General features: G+C 34.3%; 2 protein-coding genes across 9 annotated transcripts in view; one reads left to right on the plus strand and one right to left on the minus strand.

Annotated features, from left to right (window-relative positions):
- Positions 1-12,558, minus strand: part of LOC125673175 (uncharacterized) — a 333,899-nt gene that overhangs the window by 230,364 nt on the left and 90,977 nt on the right. The window lies entirely within an intron of this gene.
- Positions 1-12,558, plus strand: part of LOC130053429 (hemicentin-2-like) — a 113,950-nt gene that overhangs the window by 27,428 nt on the left and 73,964 nt on the right. For all 8 annotated transcript variants that reach the window (XR_008802016.1, XR_008802017.1, XR_008802014.1 and 5 more), the window contains 2 exons: positions 6,177-6,479; positions 7,475-7,798. Coding sequence is in view for 3 of the 8 variants with exons in the window: in XM_056160696.1 (XP_056016671.1) it covers positions 6,177-6,479; positions 7,475-7,798 (627 nt within the window). In the remaining 5 variants the exon portion in view is untranslated. The remainder of the gene's footprint in view (positions 1-6,176; positions 6,480-7,474; positions 7,799-12,558) is intronic.

The raw sequence follows: 12,558 nt of genomic DNA on the forward strand, positions 1-12,558 counted from the left end.
AAACTCTCTTGCCTACAATGGCTAGGATTCTGCTTAAGTTAGTGTCCTTGGTTTTTGTTACAGTTTGATTGAGTTTGGTGATCAAAATTTGGCTCTGGAACAAAAAATTAAAAAAATCGTATATCAATGTAAATCTTTTGATTGACCCAATCTGATCAAAATCAGATCTTTGATCCACTCCATTATTGTTATGTGGCTACACAAATGACCCTATGATATGAATAGATAAAAGGAAAAAGCTGATATGGTAGACTGTAATATCTGCAGTGTTTGAAGGATTGCTAACCATGTAGATCTACTGCTTTATTAATTTTGTTTTATTTATAGAACAATTTTAAGAAGTAGCAATACTTTGACAAATGATATGATGAATTCAGAAAAGAACCAAACCATGGATTTTACATTACAATTTCCAATGATATAGTTGCTGTTTTACTGTTTTCTAGAATTTAATGTATTAATCAATTATGATATACTTGCACAAAAAAGCACTGTTTGAATTGTTTATAATAACCCAATTTATGAAATATGGCAGAGTTCACATTAGGGCTGTTCCAGAAATGATCAAATGGGGGGGTCGGGCGGCAAATGATATTTTTTTGTGTGGGTGGTTGTATTTTTTCATATTTTATTTGGTCCGTGGTTGGACTGTTAAAAAAATATTTATTATGGGTAGTGGGTAGTTTCTATTGTTTTATTTTGTGCCACGTGGGTGTTGAGTTTTCAGAATATTTTTATTGTCGCTCTTGTCGTGTTGGTTACAAAACGTTGGAGGGAAAATTGAAAACGTGCTTTCGAAATCGGAAATCGGAAGTAACATAGAACTATTCGAGTTGTCGCTCTTTGCAGCGCATAACTTTCCATTACGGCACTCTTCATATTAGAGGCGCGTTTAGTAGGGTCCCTTTGGACGTGATGGCGGCGAACTCTCTTCGGTAGATTATTACAGTTTACAGTGCATCGATTTTGGGAATATTTTGAAACCAATAGGTATTCCGTTTTCTAATAAAAATAGGCAAACCTTAGTTGATTTATATGAGGGTACCGATGCGTTATATTTATCAGTCGGTGTGATGGTGATATAGAGGCCTCCGGGCGCGGGCTCCATTAGAAGACGAACGATTCGTGGAAAAACATATCCATACCCATTTCATGATAATAGCATCGTTTGGACTCCCAATCTTTCCAACATTCCCGCCATAGATGCCTTTGATTGTTGATGTGACATCGTTTCTTCAGAACTACTGTGATACAATGTCGCACAGGCATTACCGCGTCATTGACTAGAATGTTTGTCCCGAAAACCTCGCGAGATTTGTACCGTTTTCATTTTTAAAAATATTTTTGGGGTGGGTCAGGTTAGTTTTTTTTTTTATTAGATGGGTCATTGTAAAATGAGTTTATTAATTTGATGGGTCATGGGGTAATTTTTTATTTTTTTTTATGGGTGCTTGGTATATACAAAAGGTGCCTCCCGACCCCCCCATGTATTTATTTCTGGAATAGCCCTTATGAATTTCTGTTAACTTTTAAGCAGAAATCTTTAGGAGATCGGCAGGACTATTTATTGAAGGTTACGGGTGAAGGGCACTGAACCATGCGGTTACCTTATGTCGGTCCAATGCCTCCATCTCTCCTGAGCATTATTCTCTCTGAATCATGTACGCATAGCTCTAATGGATTATTCCGATAGACATTCCTCAACACTAATTTTTATTCATTTAGAAAACAATAACATTGCAGCTGCTAAGAGCTAGATATAAAGAGAGGTATAAGAATTTTCCTGTGTTAAGGGAGATAACTTCTAAGTATTAGGGAATAATACTGTTTTTTAGGTCACCTGAGTAAACTCAGGTGACCTATTGCTATTGATCTGGGTCTGGCACTGTGAGTCATCCACTAACAACTTCTTCTCAGAAACTACTGGGCCAATCTTGACCAAATTTGGTATGTAGCATCTATAGGTGAAGAAGATCAGAAATTGTAAATATCATGACCCCGCACTCTAAATGGCCCCAAATTGACCAATTTTCAAAAAATCTTCTCTACAACCTCACATGTGTAAGAAAAACTAAATGCATAGTGATGTAGAGCAGGAAAGCCTCTACCAAAATTGTAAATTTCATGATTCCCAGGGTAGGGGTTCTGACTCCAGGGTGGGGCCAAACTTACTATATAGTGTCGATGTGTAAAACACTTGAATAACATCTTCTTTAGTGCCATTGATACTAAATTGAAACTAAATGGATATTTAGAAAGAGCAGGTAGTCTTTTACCAAAATTGTAAATTTGATGATCCCTGGGGTAGGTGTTTCGGTATTAGAGTGCAGTCAAAATGGTCAGTTATTAAATGTGTGAACAATAGACATTTTTAACATATTCAGAACAGGAATTTTTTTTCTAGATTTCATAGTCCTTGGGAGTAGTGATAGTTTTTCACTAGTACTCATGTGACTGATAAGGCCTGTGGGCCTCTAGTTTGTCCTACCATGTCATTCTGTCATAATTCAGTTTTTGTTTATTATACTTGATGCATAAATGGTATATATGAATACTGTAAACGTATTATATTTGGCGTGTATGATATTTAGCGGAAATCGTTTTTTTCAACAAGTTAGCGTAGATTTGATTTAGCGCATTCCTGAATTACTTTAAACATCTAGATTTACGGATGGCATTTAGCGATGTACTTGATTTAGCGGAAGCTGCGTTCCGCCAAAGGCGCTAAATAGAATACACAGCCAAATGTAATACATTTACAGTATATGAATACACCATGAGAATACACATGCAGATCAAGTGACTGTGGTTTGGGTCAGATAATGTTTGGCAGAGTTATGCCCCTTGGACACAAAATTTTCAACAATTCATAGTTTCCAGTCATTATCTCAGCCATAGAAAGACATTCTAAAATAAAAATTTAGGTCTATACTTGGCACTTACGGCATTTGAGCAGGGAGGGATTGTTATTGTGCCACACTTGCTGTGACATGGGGCCACGGTTTTTGCAGTTTCATCCGAAAGACCGCCCCATTTAGTTGTCTCTTATGGCAAGCAAGGGGTACTTAGAACCTAGCTATTCTAACTCGATTTCACTGGGGGTTCTGTCAAATAAAATTTGAAAGAGTTGAGCCATGTGGACCTTGAAAAATTTAAAAGAATATAGTTTCTGCTTAATTATCTAATACCCCATTCAAAAGACACAATTTGCATACAGAAATCGTTTTTGCATATGTGTAAATTTACTTAGGTGTGCAATTCTTGTCTTATGAACTGCTTTACTTATATGCAAAATCCTGCACACCTAAGTAAAGGACTCGAGCCACGAACACCCTGTAATGGCCTACGCTTTGGGTGAAATCTAAAGTGTCTTTTGCTGATTTCTTCTATCGTTGATTTCCATGTATATTAATTACCCAAATCACATGTCACCTTAATTTGTGAAACTGGATGTTAATTACTTGAAATTAAACGTCAAACCCATAAATGTATTTGATTTTTTCCCGGATTTTACCACCTAGCTCTTTTTCACTTTGAGGCAATATTTTTTGATATTGCGTATGTTTCACTGTAAGATTTAATTCTATTGAATAAAAATTGGTAATGAAAGGTATTCTTTCCAATGAAAAAAAACTCAGCGACGTACGTTCTAGCTGCTATCAAAAAGTAGCATTTTTGAAATATTGCGAGAGGAAGAGGAATAGTCGTCTGAACAGCTGACATCAGTATGTGTGATGTATTGTGATTACTGCGGATACAGGTGCCAATTAAAATGCTTCATTATGTTGATTCCTAAAAATAAGATACGCAAGTATTACAGAATTTCCATTCTACAGCAAGTATTACCAATTATATAGCCGGGAGTTCACATTTTCAACCAAATCTTTTGAAGTTTGGCACCTCGAGTCAGTACACTACGCAGGGCTATCACTAGGCCGACCACTCATTGGACCAGTGATATATGTCAGTACATATGAATTAAAAGTGCGGGAATAGTAGTAAAAACTTCTTGTACATTCCATTTCATTTGAAAATGAAAAGTAATCTTTCTGATTTTGTCTGGGGAAAAAACAACAACATACAATATTCCTCACACATAATATTGCTCATTTACATAAATTAAGTATCTCCAGTCATTCATCTATTCTCATATATTTCCAGTTAATAAATTCCCGCACATGACTTCAATCTTCCATCTTCCTTGCCAACATATACCTGTTTTGTCGAATCTCCACAATGGGGTGAAAATTGTTTTATATATATAAGTGTTTTGTAATGCATATTCTTTACTTTTAATTACAGTACAATGAGAAGTAACTATATGTATGATTACGGGTATAAATAAATAATTATTAAATCTTTAGATTTATTTTTAATAAAAAAGGGTAGTTGTTTTCTCAAATGATCATTTTACACATTTAAATGACAGTTTTAAGGAGTTTAATTTATATTTGTAAAAGTGCAAGGGAGGCTACTGTAAGCTAAATTAAGAGACGGATCCAATGGAACGTGCACACACAATTTTCAATAGAAAATGGAGGACAAGAATATATAAATGGAATTTATGAACATTTTCTTAGTATAATATTAACCCTTCATTTTTTTAATCAAGACATTCAAACCTGTGATATAGATCTACCATAGTATAATGATTATTGTACCAGTATTACATGTACCAGGGTTAATATAGTGCATATCAGTTTAGAAGTATACGTATAACATATTGTGTTTATATTTCTACCTAGCCATTTATCATTGAATGTGAAGAGAGCGATGCCTTAATTGAAGGTCTAAGTTAATATTTATTATTGTCAGGGGTAGTTGCAAATTAACTTTTGCTCATATGTTGTAGCAAATTTTCTGTATTTTTTGTCGTGTGAACACACAATAAATTTATGTACGTATGCATTTGATGTACACAATCATTAACAGTAGATTTAGCAACACCAAATAAATTTCCAATTGTCTGATATTCAGCAGTGGACGCTAACCAGTAAATGGCTATAGCAACTTTATTCTTTGCATTCAACAGAACCTCTACAGTCTGCGGGCAGGTGCCAAAGCACTTTCTAGCTTTTGACAAAGTTTAAAGAAAGTGTTCTTATTTGATAGTTCTCGCACTGGTGAGTCATTGTCATCAAAGTCTCTGAGGATGGTGCCGTCGCACCATGCAGTAGAACGATCTTTCCTATGAACATCTCTTGTTCTGTCATAATTTCTGAACTTAGGTATACATGTACATGTAGTATGGACGTTTTTCATGGAAACGGACAAGTCTGAATCGATCTATCTCTATTTTATAAAGAGTTTTAGCAGTTAGGGTTTATACATACGCCAATAAGGTATTTAAACTTTGATTGTCTGAACGCGTACGTAGCAAATATACTTTTACTTAATATACGAGTATATGTATTTACCCGTGTGCAAACTTACATAAGTAAAGTTCCATCATATAAATTGGGTATTAATCATACATGGGATTTAGATATGTCATGAGAACATGCATATCAAGTACTTATGTATACATGTATACAGGTCTGGCCAGATGCAATCTGGCAGAGTTACAACCCTTGTGGGCTTTTATGTAGCTCCAACACATCTGGTTTATAAATAATGTTGTGCCAAAGACAATTGAAAGAAAATATAGAAAGATTATACTTTGTTAATGTCAGCTAAGCTTGAAATAAAAATATTCAGTATGGTCACGTAATACTATGGAAAAACGTACTATTTCATCTTGAATTGATGTAGAATGGCCATTTGACTGGAGGTCACATTGTTAGATAAACTACAGATTGAATAACAATAATTCAGCTTATTAGTTTGTTTCTCAGTAAATGATTGACAAATACTAAAACTGATTCACATTTAATGAATACAATTACCAATTAGAAAATGCTTTGCAACATTGTGATTTCAAATAGAATGTTTGGCTCCTTAAGCTTGCTTAATTGGACTTGTGTGCTGGAGAGTTTACAGTGCATATTAGTAGGCTCTAGAATTTAAAAGTGCAGGAGCCCACATGGCAAATATCTAAAATTTTGTCAGGTTTTAACTTTTGTTACACACTAAAAATAGCTCAAAACAACATTAATTTAGAGATTTAGATATATATAATTTATACTATATAAAGGTTTGAATACTTCATATTTACAGATGTACTATGTGTTTTTCAGATATTCCGACTGTAGCAATAACTGGAGGTTCGACAGTTGTGTTTGGTAGTGACATCACGTTCACAGGTACAATAACATCCAGTCCTGCGACTACATCAGTGACATGGCAGAAGGTTGATGGTTCACAGACAGAAAATCTTCATATCAGCAATCAGAAGAACTTGGGAAGTTCTGTTATTGTCGGTAGTCCTAAACTTGTCATCAATGATGCTAACTTCATAGATAAGGCAATATACCAGCTGGCAGTTACCAATCTAGTTGGCACAAGAACGAGCAATAAGATCAATCTCACTGTGACTGGAGGTACGTCTATAGATTATTTAAACAGCAACATGGAGTCCATTTGTCATATCATTTGTAAAGCACATGTATGAATTTACAAGGGATACACATATAGGTACCTAATGTGTGTTAATTAGAGGTTATTGACTGATTATCAGGACAAATACCCACCTGAGGTTGTTTTGCAACAAAGTGGACCAAGGTTGCAATGTCTGTTTTTGCCCAATTCAACTGGGAAGGGGTGGGGGGTGGGGGCTTATTTAGTTAATTACATATTTTTAAAATTCTATGCTCTTCTTATTCTAGAAGATCACATTTGTTTACATTTTTGGTAGCAGACAAAGTATCTAATATTTCAGTGATTATCAAACATAAAAATTATTACCACGGCATCCACTCATGAGAATCTTTAGCAATGTAAAACTCGAAGAGTTGGTCTCCAGAATTTGTTTTAATCAATTTTAGTCAGATTTTGTGAAGGATTGTGGTTTGATTTATTTATGAAGATGCATAGAATCTGATAATGAAATACAGTTTACGCAGTTTTGAGGTGGTAGATCTCATGTAGCTGCCTTAATCCCTTATGTGTGGATTTCGTTTCTAGTTCATTTCTGAACAACCATGGTGGAGCATGTGTCCTACTGATAAACAGTGAATCATATTTTGTTAAAAGCTCTCAATTCTTTAAAATATAATTATGAGCTCAGTCCACAAGCCTTTGGGACAGCCCTTGTACATGTATTATTTTCAAATTTGTTGAAGTCCTTTTATATATGCAAATAAATATTTAGGATACCTCATGGTTTGTGATTTAATTGAATGATATGATTTATATTCTACGAGTTGTGTGTTTTCTATCCCTGTGGAAAACAGTGTAATAATCAAAATTTATGTAACAGGTGATATCCACTGGATAAAGGAGTGAACATGTGATAAATATGAATTATTATGTAGTAAATGGAGGTACATATATCATAGAAGCATTGTGTAGTCGATAAAATTAAACCATTTTGTAGAGAAACCAGCAATAACCATAAACCCTTCCTCTGCCATTGTGTCTGTGGTATATGGGATGACTGCTACATTGACAGCCACAGTGACAACGACATCAGACAGTCCTCCAGCAGCTGTGAAAGGAGCCTGGCAAAAACAGATGAGTGGAACGTTCACCGACATTGACATATTAGACCAGAAATACAAGGACAGTGTAAACGATGTCAGTGGTCCTGTTTTAAATATACACAGTGCTGTGTACACAGATGAGGGAGCATACAGATTCACTGCCAACAATCTGGTGGGGCTCACTGTCAGTAGTCCTAAAACTCTGGATGTCACAGGAAGTAAGTCTTCTGTTAAAATATGAATTATCAATATTACACATTAAACACATGACAACAGTAGTGTTCTTTGCACCTTAAGGACAGTGATACTCAAAGAATCCGGAGAAAAATAATCTAAATCAAATTTTTTTGAATTGTAAATCAATTATGATGAATACCTGAACTATTTCAATTTCCTGAAAATCTATTGGGAAGTTGTTGGTGGGTTTCAATTTTGTGATGTAATTGCATTTAATTCAATAGGGAAATCAAGTTTCAGTTTTGGGTACTAAAAATGAATACAAGAATAAGTAATTAAGGGTTTAAGGGGAAAAAAGCTTGACAGATGTGTGTTCTACATACAAAGCCTGTACAAATTGTCACAGAATTTCAATACCCTGTTTGTTTGGTTTGCACTGTCCTTATTGATTGATTAATTTTCATGTATGACTTAATATGTTGTGTGCTTGAATTAATTCTAAATACACGTCTTTCTATTTATACTAATAAAACATAGGATGTACCATATTTTGCCTAATATATAATAATGCATTGTGTTTAATACACGCCCCCTTTTGAAAATTGGACGCCTGGGAAAACAGAGTTAGTATTTATAAAATATTTTATTAAAGCAACAAAAATTTGAACCAATTTAGTGGTAATCTTGATTTCATTTATCATGGTAATCTTTACTGAATATCTTCTTTGAAATAAGGTAAACAAGAATTTGCATACTGCATTGCAAAAATTTAAACAAGTTAATGGTAATTTTGACTTTTTACTTCATAATTATTTTCACTGAATATCTTTGTGGAAATAATGTTAATTTCAACAAAGCACAGACATTTTCTTGCTCCTTGTTACAAAAATGATAATGATGCTTAAGTCTATAAAACAATGCTTTGCAGTAGTGAAATGATTTGATTTGATTTGATTTTTTATGTTTTCCGCCACACTCAACAATTTTTCAGTTATATGGTGGCACCCAGTTTTTGTTGGTGGAAGAGAGAACCCAGATACAATGCACTTGGGAAGAGACCACCGACCTTCTGAAAGTAAACTGGGAAATTTTCTCACTTAGCGGCGCGAGCAGGATTCGAATCCGCGCCGACAGAGGTGAGAGGCCGTGTGATTTTGAGCGAGATGCTCTAACCACTCGCCCACGGAGACCCCTTAGTGAAATGAAAAATTCAAACATATACTCTCCAAATTTATGCTGCACTTTGATGGATAAAATGAATAAAATGTAATTGTGGATGTCAATACCCATTGAAATCATACAGCCACATGGCAATTTATAGGCATTGTTAAAAAAATATCTTTTAATATCCTTTTCGGTGCCATAAATGAAAAATGATGAATTTATACATGTGCAAGTCAAATGAATTTTAATTTTGATTTTCTGTTTCATAATCATTTGATTGTATACAGATTACATGTATGAGTATTCACAGTTTCTACAATTTTACGTTCTTGCAATAATTTTTTATTAAAAAATCTATTTTTACTTTTTGAATATATGTACTGTATAGAGGGATGATAAATTGCAGTTACAATATTCGCTATATTCATGGTGTAGATAAATCAAAACAGGGATAACTTAAATCTTTTTTGAAAAATCATGTTTTTATTTATGAATCCTGGCTACCAGAAGATTATATTATGTATACGTATACATAACCATTCGGTAAAGTATAGTTACTTGTTTGAAAGCCCGGCCAACATGAAGATACTGTGTCAAAAAAAACATTTGAGTTATGAAGTTGAGGGCATACATGACGTTTCTGACATTTTTTCTAAAATTATATTTTCATCTCTGTATGAAGAGTTCTTGCATGATTTCCAAAATAGGTTTAAATCTTATTGTTTATAAATATTACCATGCTTCGTATATCGGTTTGGTTAACTTGGTGAGATCACCTATCAAGTATAAGCATTAATGCAAGAGTGTTGGGTTCGATCCCGGATTGCATGATCCAAAGATTTTTTGCCACTTCTTTACTGCAATAACTTAGTAAGGTCCATACAACTTTTTAGGTCACCTGAGTCACTCATGTGACCTATTGCTATTGGTCTGTGTCCTTCATCGTCCGTTAACAACTTCTTCATAGAAACTAGTGGGCCAATATTGATCAAATTTGGTATGTACAATGTAGCATCTGTAGATGAAGGCGACTGAAAATTGTAAATTCCATGACCCTCCACCCTAAGGGGCCTTGATTTTGGGGTAAAAACTGTAAAATTGATTTCTTTAAAAATCTTCTTCTTTACTCCCGGGCATCTAGCAGAGAAAATGAGTATATACATGTAGTAATGATGAGCAAGGAAGCTTCAACCAAAATTGTAAATTTCATGACCCCAGGGTGGGGCCAAATTTTGTACATATGTATATATTGTTTATGTGTAAAACACTTAGATGACATCTTCTTTAGTGCTATTGATATTGAAACTAAATGGATATTTAAAAGAGCAGATAGTCCTTTACTAAAATTCTAAATTTGATGATCCCTGGGGTAGGGGTTCTGACCTCAGGGTGGGACCAAACGTAGTATATAGTATTTATTTGTAAGTTTGCTGATACTGTATAAAATCTAAATGCATACTTAGGAATATAGCAAAAAAGGATGTACAAAAAAATGGTGAATTTTACAAACCAGGGTTTTGACTCTAGGATGGGTCGAAATTATTGTCATATCTTTTGATGTTTTAATGTTAACACACCTATTATTTAAAGCCTTTCATCAGTGTAACTATGCACTTTTGAGGGCAGTGAAGTTTTAAGAACACATCTAGTTTTATACTGTTGCTGAACATTAGAATTTGATTAGCTTAGATATTCAGAACAGGAAATGTATTCTAGATTTCATAGCCCATGGGAGTAGTGATACTTTTTCATTTGTACTCAGGTGACCGATAATGCCTGTGGGCCTCTTGTTGATGTAATATGTAAGAGATCATTACTTTACATTTTTACTTGCCACAACTAGGAACTATCAAAATAATATGTGAACTTTAAAGGAAACCTGGTAATGTACTCCATTTTTTTGGCAAGTGGATTGTACCCGAAATATGTCACAAAAAATCATATATTATTGAGAAATGTTGCAGATTTCCTTATAAAAATGATGTTAATCATTAAATCAAGCTTTAACTAATACAAACTGAATGTACATATATTATGTATATCTATTACTAAGAATTTTTATCTTCGATAGCCATGGTTAAATCTTCTCTTCATTTATTTTTAATCTATTCAGTGGATCTGTGACCTAGCTGTTTACAAAATTGGGGTGACTGTCTCACAGACCATCAGGCAGAAATGAAATGTACACTGAAAAAAAAAACCCACTTGTTGCATAAATATCTGTTAAATTTGGGTTAATCAGTCGATGATGTAATTAATCAACCCTGGTTACCGAAGAGGGTGTTAATTAATCAACCCTGGTTATCGAAGAGGGTGTTAAATGCAATTTTACATGAAAAATTTGTATTTTCATTGAAAATTGTAAAAGCACCACATGCACAATATACACATGTACCAGTAAATATTATTTGAAAACACAAAATGCTTTTGATCATCAATATTTTTATTCCTTCTTTTAATCATTTTCTCTATTAATAATTCTTCTATTACTAAAGCATTCTCTATTTCTCTTGCACTGATATTAACAATATGAAATACAGAACCTAATAAAATTGCACGAGTGAAAAGAGCAGCTAGTAGTACATCCACGAGTGCTTCATCAATATCATCTACTAGCAGCACTAATGTTACCACTAATGATCCATCTACAACAGTGGCTACCACGACAGCCAGCCCATGTAAGTACATGTATGAACTGTCACATGATATTTCTGTTAGATTTTTACATAAAGCAATTCATTTTCTGTCTGTTTTCATTAGCATTTTTGCCATGTTACATATATTTGGAAATTGCTCCCCCGCTCCCCCCCCCCCCCCCCCACACTTCTATTCTTTATATCATATGATGTGATGCAGGAAGATGGGGAGAGAGTGGTAATACCCCATTATAAGGAGAGCTGTGCATGATTTTATGGTCATCCTGTGTTTGTCATCCTTCATGCACACATTTGAACATTTTTGATTTCAGTTCAGAAACTGTGTATCCAATTTTCACCAAAATTGGAGTGGGTAAAAGTTGGAGCATAGAATCTTTTTGGGCTATCTGGATTGGAATCTCTTTTGGTTTTTCTTTTCTCTATTTCTGGATTTAAACACCCCTAGCCCACTCCCCATAGATGTAGAGTAATGATATCTATATTCTGTATATTATAGGGTTATTGAACTTATATTGGTGAATATTGGCACGAGTTGGTTGTAAAAATGCACGAGCTTGCGAGTGCATTTTGACAGCCAACGAGTACCAATATTCACCAATATAAGTTCAATAACCCTTTTATTATATAGCTAAAGTATATAGTTGTTAATTTATATCCCTTTTCACTCAAACTACTCCAAAATAGACGAGAATTCATCAATATTGGCAGTGTGCAATAACAGCATGCATTTCTTAACTGTTCAATATTTAACCCGTCATTAATGCATGAAGCAAACTGATTTTGTAAATGGGGACATGATAATTTATGTACAGTAAAACAGTTTGCTTAAGTAAATATCAAATACCGGCTTTGTCAGATTTGGAGGACCGTCGTCTGACATTTTGGCTTGTTTACGTCGTTACGGTAACGTCAATATTGAACGCTCATACTCGGAATGTTTCGGACACATACAATTTACGCAATGCAAAGTTAGCGTTCAA

The sequence above is a fragment of the Ostrea edulis genome, chromosome 3, assembly GCF_947568905.1.
Source record: "Ostrea edulis chromosome 3, xbOstEdul1.1, whole genome shotgun sequence".
Taxonomy (NCBI): Eukaryota; Metazoa; Mollusca; class Bivalvia; order Ostreida; family Ostreidae; genus Ostrea; species Ostrea edulis.